This window comes from Lutra lutra, chromosome 12 (assembly GCF_902655055.1).
Source record: "Lutra lutra chromosome 12, mLutLut1.2, whole genome shotgun sequence".
Lineage (NCBI taxonomy): Eukaryota > Metazoa > Chordata > Mammalia > Carnivora > Mustelidae > Lutra > Lutra lutra.
In genome coordinates, this window is record NC_062289.1 from 61,382,604 (window position 1) to 61,402,855 (window position 20,252).

Here is a 20,252-nt window from a genome sequence, read left to right on the forward strand (position 1 = left end):
CACTTGCCCCTTCCCTCATCTTTCCAGTGAGGGGTCATTCTTCCTTCCAAAAGCATGGCCCACGTCAGATCACAGCACAGGGTCACCTGCCCAACATAGCGGTGGAGTCTCAAATCAGGTGACTCTGCTTCCCAAACCATGAGCCTGGCACAGGGACACATCAGCTCAGAGGAAGGAACCCATATGGTTCAGGATCCTGGCAGGAAACAAACAGCCCATTCAAACCACGTGACTTAAGGGAGCTTGGTGAAGGTGTTATTCACAGGACTGCGGGAAACACTCTGACCTGTCCCTCCACCCTTCTGTCCCCTCTGCACCCTCGGAAGCTGGGAGCAGAGAGCCCAGATGAGACGGTCTGTAGATGCCAGCCTCCTGGGCATAAGGAGCAGAACCAGGAGAACACCCAGCATAGGATCCTTTCTTCTGCACATAAGGTAGTGGACTTGGGGATAATGGGCCTGCTGGTATCCCAGCACTAAAGGGAACCAGGCCTGATGTACAGGTCTTATTTGAATATTTGAAACTTCTCACAGACCCAGTCTGTCACCATTGGAGACAACTCTTTTCAGGCCAAACAGGGACATTGTGTGATGTGAGTCCCACGCGGAACCACTGAGGACCCATCTGATGGCAGTAGGACAGCAAATGATTCTCGGGGACTCGACAACTTCCAAGCTAAACGAACTCTAATAATCATAGAGGCTGAGGGGGGTCAGATGCTCTTAGCTGTCCAACGTTAACACCATGTTATTCCTGTACTCCATGCTCTCGACACACCACTAAAGGACATGAACAGAAATACTGTGGCTGTGTAGGTTGTTGACAGAACAAGGACACACAGCCTGGAGAGAGCTCTGTGCAAAACTAGGTGCCCTCGGGGCACTTGATTCTTAACGAGTTTCTGAGCCTGTTGTGGAGCCTAGGATCCCTGTCGGGTTGTTTTAATTGTTTAACTTTTTATTTGGAAGGGGGTGCCTTCCCCTTTTATTCCGAAGGGGCTCCTGGGTGGCTCCTTTGGTTAAGCGTCTTAGTTTTGGCTCAGGTAGTGATCTCATGGGTCAGGGGATCAGCCCTACACCTGGCTCCCCATGCAGTGGGGAGTCTGCTTGAAGATTCTCTCCCTCTGCTCCTCCCCGATCCTGTGTGCCTGCCAGTGCATTCCCCGGGCTCTGTCTCCCTCTCAAATAAATAAACAAACCTTAACAACAACAAGAACAAAAGAACTCTCAGATATCTGTCGCCCGGATCCCCATTGCCTCCTCTGCCTTATCATTTGCATTCTTTCCATGAATCTTTGGTCTAGATATAGATATACGATTTTTTTCCTCACTCAAATTTGATGTGTCAACCTCACGGCCCTTCACCCCTAAGAGACTTCAGCGTGCGCTCGTCTTACAGAACCGAGGTGCAGGTAGCAACTTCAGTAAGTTGAACGCTGACGTTATCAATCCATCTAATTTCTCCTCCGTGTCCCAGTTTCATCAGTTGAGCCATTTATCTCTTGTGTGGCTTTTCCCTTCCAGCACGGGATCCAGACTCCGGCTGGGGCAGCATCTGGTTTCCATCTCTCTTTAGTTGCCCTTGACTTGGAACAGCTCCACAGTCTTTTGTTTTTTGTTTTGTTTTGGTTTTTGTTTGTCTGTTTGTTTTTTGCCTCTTCTGACATTGCCATTTTTGAAGAATACAGTCCCCTCCCTCCCTTTTTGTTAAAGTTCCCGTTTGCCCAATGTTTCCTCCTGACGTAGGTTCTGGTTATGTCCCCTGGCTTGGATACTACCTAGATGACCAGTGTCCCTCTCAGGAGCTGCACAAGGGTGCAGACCACCTCTCCCCCTCCTCCTTTGATGGTGTTCATATTAATCACCCAAATTTTTGTCTAGTTTCTCCACTGACAAGCTACTGTGTTTTACTCTGCAAATGATAAGTAGTCTGTGGGGAGACCATGCAGAAATGCTGTTGCTCATGAAAATGATCCCTGTCTGTCTCAGTCAGAAGAACATGCCACTCTCAATCTTGGGGTCGCGAGTTCAAGCCCCATGTTAGGTATAGAGATTACTTAAAATATAGAATCTTAAAAAAAAAAAAAACAAAAAAGTAGTTCCCGTATATGGATTGTCATCTGTTTCTGAATCTTCCCTGACCCAAACTTCACTATGCTGGTCGCATATGCTGATTCTCCCATCCCAGGACTCCGTTCACATTCTCTGGCAGCTAGCTAGCAAGAGCACTCCCTTCTCCCCCATTTATTTATCTCTTTGTTATTGGCACAGACCAGAATCCCTGTATTTTTCAGTGGTTTAGAATTCACTTCTGTACCTAAATATTTGGGTGCTCATCTCATCCCCGATTTGACTAATGAGAGCCCCTTCGATCTGGCTCTTGTGTCCGATGACAGACCCCCAATGGTTTTAAAGCACTTTCTTACTTTCTGGCATGACCATGTTCCAGGTTTACGTGGCAGCGATCCTGCCCCCCAGGCTGGTATCACCCATTTCTTTGAAGGAACCCTGGTTCCTTGGAGTGATAAGTAAGACTAAGCATCACACCTGGGTGGGAGGTGTGCTTATTGCTGCTGGTGTGTCTTAACGTCTTGCCCTTTTCAGCAGACAAAATGAAGAAATATATGCATGTACACTTGAACCTTGAACAACGCAAATTTGTACTGTACAAATCTACCTGTATGTGTTTTTTCAATACAGTACAGTACCATAAATATATTTTCTCTTCCTTAAGATTTTCTTAATAACATTTTCTTTTTTTCTAGCTTATATTATAAGAGTTCAATATAAAATACATATAACATACAACATATGTATTTCATCAATTGTTTATGTTAACAGTAAGTCTGGTCAACGGTAGGTTACTAGCAGCTAAGTTTTGGCAGGGGGGTTGATTCTTTTAAGATTTTATTTATTTATTTGAGAGGCCAGAGCAAGAACAAAAAGCAGCCTGAGCAGGGTGCCCAATGCAGGACTCGATCGCAGGACCCTGAGATCATGACCTGAGCCAAAAGCAGGTGCTTAACCAACTGAGCCACCCAGGTGCCCCATAGTTAAGTTTTTGAGGAGTTAAAAGTTATACACAGATTTTTCAACTTTAGGGGGTCAACACCCTAACCTTGCATTGTTCAAGGTTGACTATTTATACATACATATGTACACAGCATACAAATGTACACACATGCGTATCATACTAGCAACATACACATATATCTTTTGGAAATCATGATTTTACAGAGACCACTACAATCCCAGTTCATCCTCACAGGCTTTCCCTTGCCTTCTCTCCTTCTGTATTTGTATCTCATTCTTCCTCTCTGAAAATCCTGGCTGTCAATAACAGCATTAACACATTTCCGTATTGGCTTAACCTTATAACACATCTAAGATGGACTGGGATTTATCTGCAGGCAAAGACTCCCCTTTTGAATGTTGGTCCTTCGTGTATTTATAGTTTAAATCTGTTGAATCATTCCTACTTAATGACAAATGTAAACCAATCATGTAATATATAGATATATAGTCTCTATCTCCCTTGTTCTTTGTCAACAGCCCTGCAAGCTTTAGGAAGAGCCATTCCAACTTTTCTGAGAAAGCTACATAGTCCCCACCTGTGGTAAAATGTGTCTGTGTTCCATTTAATTTCATATACAATTTGAATGTTGTCAAAGGAACACTGTTGCTTTAAACTCTGTAACCAAGCCAAATTCTAGAAGAAACCAGTTGCTACGGCAACTGGGCAAAGAGTTAATTAATTCATCAGTCATTATATGCAGATTAATCTGTCTAACTGAGTTACAAAGGAGGTGGGCTTGTTTGAGTTTTCCTTTTGGAATTAGAGGAAGAAGAATGGTGTGTTTTTTTGTTTTGTTTTGTTTTTAATCTGTATCGGCTGGAGAGTTCCTTCTAGAAAAGGCGCAGGCCTTGTGATCAGACAGGTGCTCAGCCCTTTCAGGACGCTGTGGGGCCTTGAGGCCAACAGCCTTATCTGCAAAATGTGGATAATAATGGGCATCTTGTAGGCTGCTGTGATGATCAGAGAAGATGCCAGACATGAAGCACTTTTCAGTGTCTTTTTAAAATTAAGATAAAGGTGACTAGCAAAGTTAAGCATGCATTTCTCCAGGAAGGGAAATTATATTTTTTCTTCGCTTTTACCATTGACCACGCACACACCCCTATGGGATCCCTCTGTAATCTCCAGAATTCAGAGAAATTTACCTCATTTACTTGATTGCATGTCTGTCCCTTTCTACTAGACTAGTAAACTTCTTGAGATGGCGGATAATGTCTGATTAATCCTTACAATCTCAAGGCTCTGTGTGTCTAGGCTTTCAAAAGAATACTTAATGGTGAATGAATGAATGTAAATGTACCACTATAAAACATCCTTCCTGGGGGGTGCGTGGGTGGCTCTGTGGTTAAGCATCTGCCTTCTGCTCACGTTATGATCACAGGGTCCTGGGATGGAGCCCCATGTCAGGCTCCTTACTTAGCAGGGAGTCTGATTCTCCCTCTCCCACTCCCCCTGCTTGTGTTCCCTCTCTCGCTGTGTCTTTCTCTGTCAAATAAATAAATAAAATCTTTTTTTAAAAAAAGCATCCCTCCAACCTCCATCTGTCCTTCCTGCTCTACATTGCCACCTTCTGGTAAAGAGCTACAATTGCAGCAAATGGAGTCCCTTAACTATAATCAGAAAAGTCCAAACAAGTATCCTGAAACCACAACGGGGAAAGATCTCTATTCCACCATTGTCATTATGAAGATTCTACACGCGATTTTTTCCTGTTTTTCTTTTGGTTAAATACATATAACATAAAATTTACCACATTCACCATTTTTTTAAAGATTTTATTTATTTATTTGACAGAGAAAGATCATAAGTAGGCAGAGAGAGGGGGAAGCAGGCTCCCCACTGAGCAGAGAGCCCAATGCAGGGCTCGATCTCAGGACCCTGGGATCATGACCTGAGCTGAAGGCAGAGGCTTAACCCACTGAGCCACCCAGGTACCCCAACCACATTCACCATTTTTAAGGGTACAGTTCTGTGACACTAGGTGCATTCCCATTTTTGTGCCCAGTCACTGCCTCCATCCATCCGCAGAATTTGTCATCTTCCCAAACAGAAAGTCTGTACCCATTAAACACTAACCCCCCATTCCTGCTCCCAGCCCCAGGCAACCACCATTCTAGTTTCTGTCTCTAGGAATCTGACCACTCGAGGTCCCTCACAGAAGTGGGATCATACAGTAAATGTCCTCTTGTGACTGGCTTTTCTCACTTAGCATAATGTCTTTAAGGTTTATCCACATTGCAGCATATTTTAGAATGCCCATCTTTTTTTCTTTCTTTTTTTTTTTTTAAGAAAGAGTGAGTGCGAGTGGAGGGACAGGCAGAGGGAGACAGAGAGAATCCTCAAGCAGGCTCCTTGCTCAGAACGGAGCCCCACATGGGGCTCAATCTCATGAGCCTGAGATCATGACTTGAGCCAAAAATCAAGGGTGGGCACTTAACCCCCTGCGCCCCAAATGGCCTTCCTCTTTAGAGCAGAATACTATTTTATCAGTCACATAGACCGCATTTTGTTTATCCATTCATCCATCACCTATGCCTTTTTTTTTTTTTCCATTTCCAAGCTGTCTCATTGACTTTATGTTCCTACCTAGCAGCTAGTACTTTGCTCAGCTGAGTACCTAAGCCCTCAACAAATCCGTATTGGCTGTACTGTATGTCATTGCTCGTGTGTTCGCCTACTAGAAAACAATCAGGAGCTCCTCCAGGACAACATGCTGCCTCATGTAGAGAAGTTAAATGGCTATGTATTTGTTAAATGAATGTTGAATGATAATAATTGCTACATTCATGGAGACCTCTCTATTCGCCAGGCACTGTGATAAGATGACTGGATTCCTATCATTCTCGCCATAACTCTGTGAGGTGAGTGCCATTGTCCTCACCCATTTACAGAGAAAGAAGCAGAACCATGTGGCAGATGACGGACCTGAGTCCAGCCATTCTTGCTCAGCAGCCCATGCTCTTAACCACTAAGCTACACACACCATAGGAGAGCTTTTGCCTTAAGAGAAATTGCAGTTCCAAGAATCTATATTTTCCTGTGGCTCATTGGGTTCACCCCACCTCAGAGACAGTGTTTGCTGTGTGTCCCTCCACCTCCTCTAAAGTACCTATTCCCTCTCCTTTGCTTTTACTTAAGCAGATCCTACTGGTCTGAAGTGTACTCCTTCTCCCTACCCGGTCCAACCCCCTTTTTCAAGACATACCTGAGGTCCCTCCCCAGGAAAAGCTTTTGCCATTCCCATGGACCCTCCCATCCCTGCAGGGGCCCTACCATGCCTTTCGGCGCTGGGTGCCCACATACTGTCACACCTTACCTTCTGAATAGTGGAAGTGTGCTAGTCTGATATCCCCCGACTGCTCAAGGAGGTAAAAAATTGGCCTCAGAGTCTCCTTACCCTTTTGGTGGTACATCTCTACAGATGATAGCCTGTAGGAAGAAATAAACATGAGTTCAATGCCATGAATCTACGTTGTGTAGATTTTTAAAAAAATGGATCCTCTTAGCTATCTTGCTTTACAGCATCCTGTTACTAGATTTGCTTAAATTCTGAGAACAGTTGTGAGGCAGGTAGGCATTGCTGACGTCCAACCCTGAATCGGTGTGTCAAAACCAGGATTCTTGTCTCCATACCTCGTGAAGCTCTGACCTTGCACAGGGGTACCTCGCTGACACCAGGAGAGGGTTGGCAAGCATTTAAAATGCAGGTGGCATTGTTTGTCTCTTTTTGTTCCAAATCAGGGGAAGAGGGTAATTCGCTTTATTAAAAAAAAAAATAGGTTTGAAGAGAACTCTTAATCATTGGACACATTCTTATAACCCCAGAGACTGCATGAGATTGAATCTTTAAAAACAAACAAACAAACAAACAAACAAACTTACGGGGCGCCTGGGTGGCTCAGTGAGTTAAGCGTCTGCTGTCGGCTCAGGTCATGATCTCAGGGTCCTAGGATGGAACCCCCTATCATGCTCCCTGCTCAGTGGGGAGCCTGCTTGTGTTCCCTCTCTTGCTGTCTCTCTCTCTGTCAAATAAGTAAAAATCTTATAAAAAATAAATTAAACCATGATTCAAAATTCGCAAAACAAAGTGTAAATGAAATTTAAATAATTAAGCTTCCAAATGCGCTAACGCTTGAGACGCCCTGTCTTAAATATCAACCAGAGTAAGGAAGCCATCCCTCTGTTTGACCTTTGTCCTTTTCTCCCAAACTCTGTGCCTTTGCAATCCTCCTCCGGGGGCCCAGGGCCTCCTCTGCCCTCCTAGGGAGGCGCAGGCGGTTCCCGACCCGGCCGCCGCCCCCTCTACGGGCAGGCAGCTGTGGGGCCGCCCTGGCTCTCCACACGCAGGTGGGTGTGCGCATCTCGGTGCAGGCGATGCTGCCACAGCCGTTGCCTGGCAACAGAGGCCTGCACCGCCCGCGGCTCCAGGCTGCTCTCCGTGCTCCCCAAAAGGTCCGCTCCTGCCACTGCAGGTGAGCCAGCTGGAATTTTGGATTCCGATCCCATGGTTTAAAACACCAAGGACTGATTTCCCAGACCAGACTAGGAGAAGGCCAGATGATTGGATTAAAGGGAGGGAGGGGGAAGGTGTCTTTTTTTTTTTTTTTTTAATTTTACTTATTTTATTATTTGACAGAGATCACAATTAGGCAGAGAGGCAGGCAGAGAGAGGAAGGGAAGCAGGCTCCCCGCTGAGCAGAGAACCTGATGTTGGGCTGATCCCAGGACCCTGAGATCATGACCTGAGCCGAAGGCAGAGGCTTTAACCCACTGAGCTACCCAGGTACCCCAAGGCGTCTTGATCTCCTACCTGATAACAGACTAGATAAAGCTGCCTTTGCATGTCTCATTAAAAAAGTTGCATCACTGTAAATGGCTATTACTTTTCTGTTTGGAATGTTTAGCGGTGTGTTGTGAAACACACTAAACGTGCCCCTGTTAGGTCAGGATTCAAGGGTTTATATCCCAGATACACCCCTTACTCGCCCCTCAAAGCCCCTGTAAAGTAATGGCAACAATAGTTCCTTTTAGGGTTATTGCAAATGCTACAGAAATTACACCATGGGAAGGACTAGCGCAGTGCTGGCGGTCAGTGACCAACTAGGAGACGCTATTTTACATGGAACCTATTATTCTTGTATTGATATATTAACTTCTTGGGTGTAGTATTCATCATATAGGATCATCTAAATCTTACTGGAATTCCAAATATAAAAATTTATCTTTAAGCCTGTTTAATGATAAACCTAGGCATATTAAAATATTTAAGAGTTTATTTGAGCAAAACTTGATTCAAATCAGGCAGCATCCCATCTAACTGAAATAAAGGAGCTCGGAGGAGCTGGGCAAAATGAAAGACTTTCGTAACCAGCATAGAGCAGAAACAAGGACATAACTCTAGGTTAAAAAGCGGGTTGGTTATTGTAAGGTGACAGTGGTATATGAAGCAGATTACCTAACATGTGCTCATTGGGTGATTGCGGATTGACAGGTTTAAGATTTAATTTTTAGGGAAGTCAAAACTGCAATTGATTCTAAGTTTGGTCATATGGGGCTTAGCATAAGCAACTCGATTTGGGGCCCATTGTCTTGTTTTTTGACACCCCTAATTCCTAGATCTGAACAAGTGGAAACTTTTTCTGCCTTTTTAGGGTAACTAAATTATCAGGCTATCTTAAAAGTGTAGCTTCGGGGTTCTAATTTAATTCTCCCTTTATGAGTTTCCATGGGATTTGTTTTGAAATTTTTCTTCCAACTGTTTATAAAAGTCGTGGCATTAGGGATGCCTCAGTGGTTGGCTTAGTGGCTTAAGCGTCTGCCTTCGGCTCAGATCATGATCCTGGGATGCCGGGATCCCAGGCAGAGTCCCGCATCAGACTCCTTGTTCAGTGAGGAGCCTGCTTCTCTCTCTCCTCCCTGCTTGTGCTCTCTCTCATTGTCTCTATCACTATCTCTGTCTCTCTCTCTCTCTCGCAAATAAGAAAATAAAATCTTTTAAAAATCTTGGCATTAAGAAAACTGACAAATCCTTATGAACATCCCACTATACTATGCAATTTTTATATACCTTTTCTTGCCTCCTGAGTGCCTTCATCACCCACAGTACATGCTAGGTTGATATTATTATGTGTGAACATTTGTGTTAACTCCAAGTGCAAGGCTAGGCAATGGTGATAATAGTCCCCTCCCACAAAACTCTAACCTTTCACCTACCTCAGCATATAGTATGGCACTGTATGTTTGCTTCTGCCTGTGTCCAGAAGAGTAATTTATTACTCTTGTTTTTTAAGAAAGTATTAATATTTTCAGCATAGTACCAAACAGGACAAGTGCTTCCTGAACTTAAAATCTGATGACAAAATTCCTTTCATGAGACCACCCCCCCCCCCCACCCTTGGAGCAGGAGTTCTCTTTGGCTTTCAGGAATTCATTCATCCATTTGACAAAGATCCATGGGGCACCTCCTTCTGGCCACACACAGGACAGACACAGGTGCAGCAGATGGAAAGTACAGACTCAGGCCCCACCCTCATGGAGGCCAAGGTCTAGCTGACTTTGGGAAAAGCTGTACATAAACCATTACAATTCAAGGAGCTGGTGGGATGATGGAGCACGGGGAGGGGTCTAACACTGAAGGTGGAGGAAGTAGTGAGCCTAGAAGGATAATTAGGAGGTGGCCAACTGAAGAAGATATCCCAGATATTCCAGAAAGAAGCAGCATGTGAACCCAATGGATAAGCCAAGGTGTTCCAGAAGTCCACACGGTTGGAAGGAGACTCAGGGCAGTGCTGAGAAGGGGTGACCCTTGAGAGCTGAGGCCACAGAATTTACACCAACCCAGTCTTGATGGACCATGGTCGAGGACTTGATGGTGGTGGGGATGGACATGGTAGATCTGTGCTGTTACTGTGGCAACATGGGGCACTAGACTATGAGCTGGAGGCCATTGCCAAAATCCCCGTTAGATTAGTGATCTAAGACCCTAGTAATGGAAGACAGTGGAAGAGATAGCTGGTATTTAGGAAACTGACTCCATGGGACACAGGAACTGTTTGGGTTGGGGAAAAGGAGTCAGGAATGAGTCCCATGTTCTGGTTTGGAAAATCAGGGACCCTTATCACAGAGAGAGAACGGGTAGGATATGGGCTGGAGGTGTGAGGGGAGGCTTAGGGCATGAACTCAGCCTTTGGCAGGCAGAACTGGGGATCTATGTCAGGGATGAAAGTGGAGGTCTGCTCCAGGATGGCAGGGGACAAGAGGGTGAGTTGAGCTGGAGATGTGATGTGGCCGCAGTCTGAGCTGTGTGCATAGACTATGGAGGACACAGTCAGCCCTGCCAGAAGTGTGTGTGTCCGGGGGGAGAGAGGGTGGGTGGGGCCCCGGACACCTACACCAGCCAGAGGGTGAGAGGAACATCAAAACCACCGTGACATGCCAGCCAAAGAACAAGGCAGTCTCAAAGGACCGTCAGTGCCAGCTCCATGGAGAGGTCAAAGAAAGTAAAGACCCAAGTTCTCAGATGAAGGTTAGTGCCTGAGAGGCCACTAACGCCCCTAATGAGAATATTTTGAGCGTAGGGAGGTGGGCCAAAGCCAGGATCCTAGGAGCTGAGGTGTGTACAGGAGGTCAGGAAGCACAGGCCCGAGTCAGATTCCCTTTATAACTCTTTGGCTGCTGTGAGCAGGAGGGGTAAATGGTGGCCCTAACAAGGAGCCTGCGACATAAGGAGGTGCTGTTGGGTTTGCATGAGACACACTGACAAGTGAGGCTGGCTGTGCCCCCCTCGGGGCGCGGGCTACAGAGGAAAGGGGGCAGCAGAGCTTCGGAATCCCGCCCCCCCCCCCCCCCCCCCCCCCGCCGGGTGCCATTTGCTCTCTGTAAAGAAGATCAGGCCTTGCTGAATGTGAGAGAAATGTGGGTTGGGAGGAAACTGGGGCACTTGAAGACAGACGAACAAGGCCACATGGAAGAATCAGTGTGCAGGGCCTCGGGCCCCCCAGAGCCTGGAGACCATCACTGTGCCCCAACAGCGCCACAGGAAAGTAGGTGATCTCTGTCCCGAACTTCTAAGCCATCTTCCCGCAAGTCCAAGAACGCGAGTGCAAAGCTGTGGCGGACCGACCATCTAGGCGAGCTGGTGGTAGCAGTTCCAAGGAACTCGCGCTCAGCACCGTGGATGAGAACGCAGACCGGTCTCTAGGCTCTTTGGTTCCAGGGCTACAGTGCCAAAGTTCGAGGCCACAGTGTCTCCTAGGAAAGGAGTAGAGCTGTTCCGAGAACTGCGAAGGAAAAACGGGGGCTGGAGAGAAAGACAAGAGGCTAAGGGAGGCGGCGGCGTGGGTGCGCTGGAATAGTCTAGAAAATGAACGGAACAAAGGCGGTGTGACTGGTGAGCCTCTTACCGATCCTCCTCCCTGATAGAATATGCATGATCCTGAGCGAGTCCTCGCCTGCCTGGGAGCAGGGAGGCGTCCGAGGCAACGGCGGGGAGCGCACGCCCAGACCCAGTCTCCCGGGCTCGGGGTGTGAGAGAGGCTCGCGGCCGAGGTGCGGACCCCGCGCGGGTGAGCTCCCGCGGGCCGGGCTCGTAGACATCAGCTCCCGACCCCTCCAGCCCCAGTAGCGCTAGTGCCCCCAGCGAGATACCCGTGAACAGGCCAGATCTCCTTCCCTGCCGCGCGGAGGTCCCGGGGTCGCTCGGAACCGGGAGGGGGCGCGCGTCCGACGGCGGAGGCGGCGTAGGGCGCGAGCGGGCCGGCAGGTGCGCACAGTCGCCGGGAGGGGATCGGACCCGCGCGCTCCGTGTCCCCGCGCCGCTGTCCGCAGGCACCCGGCGGGGGCGGGACCTCCTCTCGCTCCTCCGCGAGGCGCTTCCCTTGCAGCGCAGGCGGAGGCGGGGCTGAGCCGGGCTGAGCGCGGCGGGCGGCGGGTTGTGCGGGCGGCGGGCGCAGCGCCACCCTGGCTGGCTCCAGCAGAGCCCGGTGCTCTCGGCCCCCGTCTCCCTTCATTGTGTACGATTTGTCCAGCAGAGAATTCTAAACCTGTATCTTAAAAAAAAAAAAAAAAAAAAAAAAAGGCATCTGTTGGGCCCCGCGCGTCTTCCTCGCATCCTTTTTAGTTGCGAGTTTGCGGTGGGCAGAGGGAGGGAGCAGGAACGCCTGTTCAGATCGGCAAACACCGAGAGACCAGAGCATCTCTTTCAGCGTCAAGGAAGATAAGCCGTCGCAGGATCCACACACATCTACAACTCTCTATTGCTTTTTGTGCAAATACCTAAGTCTGCCTGACGTCCATCCAAGCGGGCAGGCATGGGGTGTCTGGGCAACAGCAAGACGGCGGAAGACCAGGGCGTCGATGAAAAAGAACGACGCGAGGCCAACAAGAAGATCGAGAAGCAATTGCAGAAGGAGCGTCTGGCTTATAAAGCGACCCACCGCCTGCTGCTACTGGGTAAGGCCGGAGGGCGCGCGGCGGCTCCCGGCCCGAGCGGAGCGCACTGCCCGGAGCGAAGCGAGCGCGGGGGCCGGGCGGGCAGGGCCGGGCGGGGGCCGCGCTCACCGCCGCCCGCTGCCGGGACCCGCTCGCTCCTCCAGCCTCGAGCTGTCTTGTACTGGAAAATGCCTACGCTGGGGTAGGGCGATTGCCGTCCGGGGGGGTCAGGAGAGATGACAACGGTATTGGGCCACGGACCCCAGCATTCTTTTTGTTTGTTTGCAGGGGCTGGTGAGTCTGGGAAGAGCACGATCGTCAAACAAATGAGGATCCTGCATGTCAACGGATTTAATCCTGAGTAAGGAATGATCCATTTCGCTTTTGCTTCCAAACTGCATGCAAACTTTTTCACTTCTCTCCAGCATTTCCAAACGTGCTTTCTCTGAATAGTTAATTTGATCATCGAATAAGACCTTTTGGGGGGAGAGGGGAGTGAGAGAGAAGCGTGTTGTTGAATTTGGTATATTTAGGCAAATCTTTCTTTTGGTAGCATCTAGATGAAAAATAACATAACTTGCTTAACAAAACATGATTGATTAAATGTTCTTGCGATGTTGGTCTGTGCTGCATTTCTTAACCAATGTCAGTATACACTCTTCTCTATATCCTTGGTCGGTCTCTATTTCAATACATAACAATCAACAGATGGCTAAATCAAGTAAAATAGATTTACAAGTGTAGCTAGAGTTTTTATATCCAGTTTTCATAACAACGTAGCCATGTTTTGTGTAACCTGTATAGTTTCTTAAAACTACATTGTAATGTATGCATTTAAGTTTGCTTAGTGTACAAATTAGGAAAGAAGTATGGTTTCCTTTCCCAGTTAAAAACTATGCAGCTGCTGTTTTGGGGGTTGATGTTGACCTCTAAGAAAACCAGTCTAACCCCATGCTGCAGCTGAAAGTTTAAAATCCCACTCAGCGGATTCAAGTCAGTGCTAAAGGTAAATTAAATTAATAACAATTCTCTTTTAATACAGAGAGAAGAAACAGAAAATTCTGGACATCCGGAAAAATGTTAAAGATGCTATTGTGGTAAGGATTTTTTTAAATGTTTGGTTAATAGAAAGGAAAGCAGAAAGTTAAATACTCTGCCCTCTAAAACTGAATAGACAAAAATTACATATTTTAGTTGTCATACAAGGAGCCTAAATATTATATTTATCCATATTTTTTTCTTCATTCCATTTTAGACAATTGTTTCAGCGATGAGTACTATCATACCTCCAGTTCCACTGGCCAACCCAGAAAACCAATTCCGATCAGACTATATCAAGAGTATAGCTCCTATCACCGACTTTGAATATTCCCAGGTAAGTAAATCCTTCTTGAAATATTTTGAATGGTGGAAGAGAGAACCATTTTCAATGAGATTGCTTGAGAATCCATGTTAATATTATTTTATCTTTGACTTTCTTCAAAATTGAGCTCTCTGCCTAAGAAAAATGCTTTCCTTCATGCCAAAATATTAACATTAGCTAAAAACGTTAAAGACAAAAGGGTTGTAAGAAATGCTTTTGTGAAGGTATTGGTGACATAGGTAATCAGGAAAATAGCCTATCTTTGAGAAATATGGGTAGTATTTTTTTCTACGTGTATTTCTAAATTAACAAGGAGGCAGTTTCCCAGAGACCAAAAGAATAGAAGTGACATGAGCAGAGAGAAATAGTTATGGTGACTGCTTCCATGGGGATAATAGAATAGAATTCAGTTCACTCTTAAGATGAGTATCCTATGGCCCCAATGAGAAGAGAATGCATGCTATAAAAGAATATAGATCACTTCTGAACGTTTATTCAACGATGGGGAAGAAAACATAGTTTGCCTCGCACCTGCAATATTTTGGGCCATTTTCCTAATTCCTTGGATAGCAGTATTGCTTATGTGAAAGGGTGAAATGAATAATAATTTTCTCTTGTTTTGTTTACATACGTATTCTTAAAATACTGTTATTTCGTCATTTGATTAAGCATGCGCGAAAGGAAAATATATTTGTTAGATTTCTCAGAAAGTCATTTTCCTTACAGTTGTGCCAAAAGAGCATATTTGTGTGTGCGCCTGTGTGCGTGTGTGTGTGTGTGTGCGTGGACACCCAACAGTAACAGAATTTTAAAGGGTTCCTTGCCTGGCACAGTGCTCTTGAGACATTTTGCATTCTCACAATCCCCTCTTTGAAAGGAAGGTGATGCAGAAAGTAGCATGTAAAATAGGCGGGTCCTGCCCCGCTCTGACTGAGGTCCGGGCCAGTGTGCACCTGCTCACCTCTACTCTGCTCATTTTAGCAGAGCCCCCTTGTCTCGGAGCCTTTGTAGCAGGATGGCAGATAAGAATGACCCTTTTTGTGGAACATAAGGAATAGCATGGAGGACGTTCGGAGAAGGAAGGGAAAAATGAAGGTGGGGGCCGGATATGGAGGGGGAGAGGAACCATGAGAGACCATGGACTCCAAGAACCAAACCGAGGGTTTCAGAGGGGAGGTGGAAGGGGGGGGGATGGGTAAGCCTGGAGATGGGTATTAAGGAGGGCACGTATTACATGGAGCACTGGGTGTTATATGCAAAGAGTGAATCATGGAACACGACATCAAAACCTAATGATGTACCATATGGTGACTAATATAATAATAGTAATAAAAAGAATGACCCTTTTGAAAGCTTTTATGTGCATCCTCTCCTGTGATTTTTGCATCTGATAAGCATTCCAGTATAGCCTGCAAGAGTTCTAGAATTTCTAACAGCAAGGAGTTAGAGGTGGCAAACTGGCTAGAAAAGGGGGCTGGGTGTCTGCGGCAGCGGGCACCCTTTCTTTACTGAACTGTGTCTTTAACTGGATGGCTTGGAGGGGTAAAAGGACAGAGGTGTCCGGGTAGGACTACAGTAGTGATTCGGCTGGCTAGAGCTATAGAGTGTCGTCCAGGACTGCGTGACATTGCATCTATCGAAGAAGTTGATACTTTGGGGGAAAAATTAACTTTTATTTAAAGAAAATGTCTATTATTGTTAAAGTCATAAAAAAAGAGCTAAATCCAGTATCTTTTTTTTTTTTAAGATTTTACTTATTTGTCAGAGAGATAGAGAGAGTACAGGCAGGCAGAGTGGAAGGCAGAGGCAGAGGGAGAAGCAGGCTCCCTGTGGAGCAAGGAGTCTGATGTGGGACTCGATTCCAGGACCCTGGGATCATGACCTGAGCTGAAGGCAGCCGCTTAACTGACTGAGCCACCCAGGCATCCCTAAATCCAGTATCTTAATATTAAATATAACACAAACTTACTAAACCTAGGACTTTTGAGATTGAATCCTTGAGAAAGTCTTTTGGTGTCATAATCCAACACCTTAAGGGTTCATTTTCTTGCAGCTATAAAATAATTTTATAATAAAAATTAATTTCAGAGTTCTTTAAGAAGGAAAATCAAAATAATATGTATTAAAATTACTTGATATTGCCCCTTATAATATAAAGTCTAACCTTATCTTGAGATAGCTTAATGATTCTCTTTAAAAATATGACACTTAAGTTTATCTTTTGGTTTTTGGCTTTGGGCTTTTGTTTTTTGGTTTTTGTTTTGTTGTGTTGCTGTTCATATTGCCTTCCATTTGAATTTCTTTCTTTTTTTTAAAGATTTTATTTATTTATTTGAGAGATAGAGTGGGGGAAGGTGGGGAGGAGCAGAGGGAGACTGAGAAGCAAGCAGGCTCCCTGCTGAGCAGAGAGCCCAACAAGGGGCCCAATGCCAGAACCCTGGGATCAGGACCTGAGCAGAAGGCAGAGGCTTAACGAAGGGAGCCACCCATCCACCCCTCCATTTGAATTTCAATGGAATTACAGGAAACCGAAGCTTTAACAGAGAAGGCCAATGTAGATGGTGAATAGTGCCCAGTTAGCTAACTATTGATGGGGGTTAGAGAAAGCATTCAGGGTCAGACCTCACTGGCCTCGCAGGCCAGGTCTGTGTTGATCTGGGGGGACCTTCAGAGAGCTCCGAGCAGGGCAATTACATGACCTGGTTGTGTTTTATCAAGATCACTCTGGCTGTAGGTGGAAAATGGTGCCTAGGAAGGCCAGGTTGCAGTGGGACAATGGTCTGGGAATCAATTATAGCGATCCATATGTAAGATAATGGGGCAGCTTGGTGTGGGGTGGTGTAATTCACTGATAGGTGCCTAGTTAGTTCTTTTCTCCTTCATATAACCAACACTTGTCTTTCTGTGGACTGGGGTCCATCCAGGAACCCCTTTGCTAGTGGGCATCATGCCTTTTCATCTACACATGAGGTGATAGAAAATAATCTCAGTTTTATGGTGACTAACATAACACAATAAAAAAATAATAATAATAAAGAGAAAATAGTCTCAGGTGATGATCATGACAGATCCCTCTCCACCTCCCAAAAAACTCATAGCATGACACCATACCAAGAGCAATTACTTAAATTGAATTATTAATTCGTCTGTTCAGTTTTTTCCTTCTTAAAATGTGGGTATTTGATCGGTTCTTTTAAAATTATAGTGTGCTAGGTTTTTTAATTTTTTTTTAAGATTTTATTTATTTATTTGACAGAGAGAGATACAGTGAGAGAGGGAATACAAGCAGGGGAGTGGGAGAGGGAGAAGCAGGTTTCCCGCTGAGCAAGGAGCCTGAGGCGGCTCGATCCCAGGACTCTGGGATCGTGACCTGAGCCAAAGGCAGACGTGTAACTGACTGAGCCAGTTGGGCGCCCCTTGCTAGTTTTTTTTAAAGGGGAAGATGAAAAATAAGACTCTGTGAGAAATGTGACAGCAGTCTGACATGTTGATCAGGGATCTGTCATTACCGCCTGGCATTTCCTACGTTGATGTTTTATCAGAACTGTGTGTCAGCATCAACCCAGAGAGGGGAGAAGGACACTGTCCCCTCCTCCCAGGTAAAAGGAGGGGGTGGGGGGGGGTGTTGGTTAAGGAATAGGCTGGCACCCCGCAGGCACAGGGGCAAGGCCCAGGGAGTCTGGCTACCCCCTGTGGGTCTTAGATCCGTCACTCTCTAAAGACACAGCCTGAAGCGAGTGGCCTGCCACTCGGTGAGAACGGCAGCGGGAGCCAGGCTTCCCAGAGAGGCTCTTAGAGGGGGTGCGCACACCCACAGAAGGGCTGGGAACCGAACCGTCCAACGCTGAGGCGCCCTCAGTGGCTCCCGCCTGTGTGCTTGTCCTGTGTCCTCTGGGGAAGACACGCAGAATTCTAGAACATCACATCATCCAGGTTAAGTGGTCTAGTGTTTTTTAACCAACTGTACTCTCTCATCCCCGCCCCCCACCCCCCCTGCCCCCACCACCACCATCCAGAAAGGCTCTGAAGCCCACAAACTGTATCTGGAGCAGGTTTTCCCTCCGGAGCCCAAGATGCCATGTCCACCTGGGTCCCCAGCATTTGTCCCTGAACCTCATCAGAGCCCTCTGGACTCCCCAGCACTGTTGGAAAACAATGGGCCACTTGTGTTAGCTCCCAAGGAACAAGTGTCTTCTCTCTGGGCTGTCCGCCTGTCCTCTCCCCCCACAGCTCACACCACTCACACTGAAAACCATCCCTGAGCGCCTGTTAGAATGTAACAGAATCCTCTGTCCACTTCTCTAGGGAGCTGCAGGTGTAACAAGTCAGGGGCCTGGCCCCCTGGGACATCACACTTTCACGGAAAGGAAGGCTCCCCTCCATAGAGTAAACCAGCACTTTCGCCCAAGATGACACTCCGATCCACCTCCCAAGCATCCACTCTTTCGAGGGAGTGAGGTTTAGCTTGCATTTTAAAAGAGAAAGGAAACTTCTTAGAAAGTGTAAATTATGGGAACTACTCCTGTGGGTAGTGAACTCTTAGAGATTCGTATATGTGGCATCCGAGAGAAAAGTCATCTTGGATCATTTCAGATGTCATGAGTAAACCAGGATGACTGCACAGGGGCACGCTGGGGCTGTGCTCTGAGCACACTCTTCTCCCATCTCAGCTGCCCCTGGAGTGATAAACCACCCAGAGCGGGAGGGGACTGCCTTGAACCAGAGCCCAAGGGGAGACCAGCTTCACAGGACTCAGGCTGCCTCTGTGCTTTCAAGTGCCAAGGCAGGATCTAGAAAGAACGTCCTCCTGGGGCAGGAATGCTCCAGAGACACCTGCCCACGGCCTCTGAGTCTGCGGACTGGACAGTGTCCCTGTCTCGAGGAAATATACTGGAGCCAGATCACCTGGGCTCAGATTCTGACCTTCCTGCCACTGTGTGACCTTGAGCAAATCACCTCCTTGCTGTCTGCCTTTTCTCAACCGTGAAATGGGAGTAGATGATCATAATACCGACTGCGTGACATTGTTAGGAGGCTGGAAGCAGTGATGGCGCGTGGGAGGGGCACCTTCAGGATCCGCATTACTGCTGTGTGGAAGGGCAGGGGCTCTGGGATTGACTGGGTGCCGCCATGCCTGGCCGGTGCTCTTCATCACCGTCCATTGTCCCAAGCCCTGGTGGCCTCAGACCAACTCCCAACTGCCTACATACTGTCCACTCCTCTCTGGGTCTGAGGAGGGGAGACAACTGAACCCTCTGGCTATCCCCCCACCAGCCAGCCCCACACTGCATCCCTGCCTTGAGCCAGCACCTATAACCATGTCCTCGGTCCATACCAAGAGCTGATGTCCCCAGCACCTCAAAACATACCTGGGAGGAGGTGACTGTAATTACCCCCAGAAAGCCATCAAGCCATGGGCTGGCCCTGACTGCTCAGGAACTCTGGCCTGCAGACCTCCTCACAGCACCGACGTCAGGGTGGGAGGTCTCCCGGGCAGTGTCCCACCTGGCCTCTGTCACCTGAAGCTGCACCCCCCCCCCATCCCTCCCGGATCTCAGCCTTCTTCCTCCTCCTTCATTTACTTCCAGTCAGATTTTCTGGAAGTGACATTGGCAGTCTTCCTCCTTTCCCACCAGCTCTGCCCATTTTTGTCCTCCCCTTCCGCTCTGTGCCTTGCCTGGCGACAGGTTCTCTGAGGCCACCTAGAACTGTCCTAGATTTGCCAGATCTCTGTCAGACTTTTACCTTTCTCCCTGGGACTACAGTCTGTGCCCAGTTTTGCCACAAGCTCCAGCAAACTTCTGGCTCATTCTTGTAACCCAGTACTCACCTCAACATAGGCTTTCTAATAATAGAAAGATGAGCTGTATCCTGAAACACCCCCTCCCCCCACAAGGGGAGTTAATACTGAAATGCATCGTGTCTCCTCAGGAAGGTTATCAGCATTTGACTTTCTAAATAAAATATTTTAAATGCCCTAGGTATGTTCTCTAGGTTTTGTTTTTTGTTTTTTGTTTTTTTTTAATAAACAACAACCATTCTTTTTTTAATTTGCACAGCTGGGGTTTTTGTTTGTTTGTTTGTTTTCCTTTTCTGAAGTTTGTTGAAAGTGGTGAGTGCCTATGTCTTGGAGCAAGGCACCATACTGATTCTATAGGGCATTGTCAAAGTCATATTTTAAAAACAGCGCTGTTGAAAATAAACTGTTGGTGAGGTCTTAGAGACCACCTAGTCTGAGAGTTCCCGCTGAGGAAACGGCAGCAACAGAGAGAAAGAACTTGCCAGGGAGGCAAGAAGTTTGATTTTCTGCTGCGCATGGAGCGCTGTGGTAGTTGGCAAAGATGGAACATGGCTTCCCTGGCTATTTCCTTCCAGTGAGAGCCTC

At 47.0% G+C, this 20,252-nt stretch overlaps 1 protein-coding gene across 1 annotated transcript in view; it reads left to right on the forward strand.

The window, feature by feature from the left end:
* Positions 1-20,252, forward strand: part of GNAL (G protein subunit alpha L) — a 142,383-nt gene that overhangs the window by 26,066 nt on the left and 96,065 nt on the right. Inside the window, 3 exon segments of the mRNA XM_047696999.1 lie at positions 12,793-12,865; positions 13,547-13,601; positions 13,760-13,879. Coding sequence (XP_047552955.1) covers positions 12,793-12,865; positions 13,547-13,601; positions 13,760-13,879 — 248 coding nt within the window.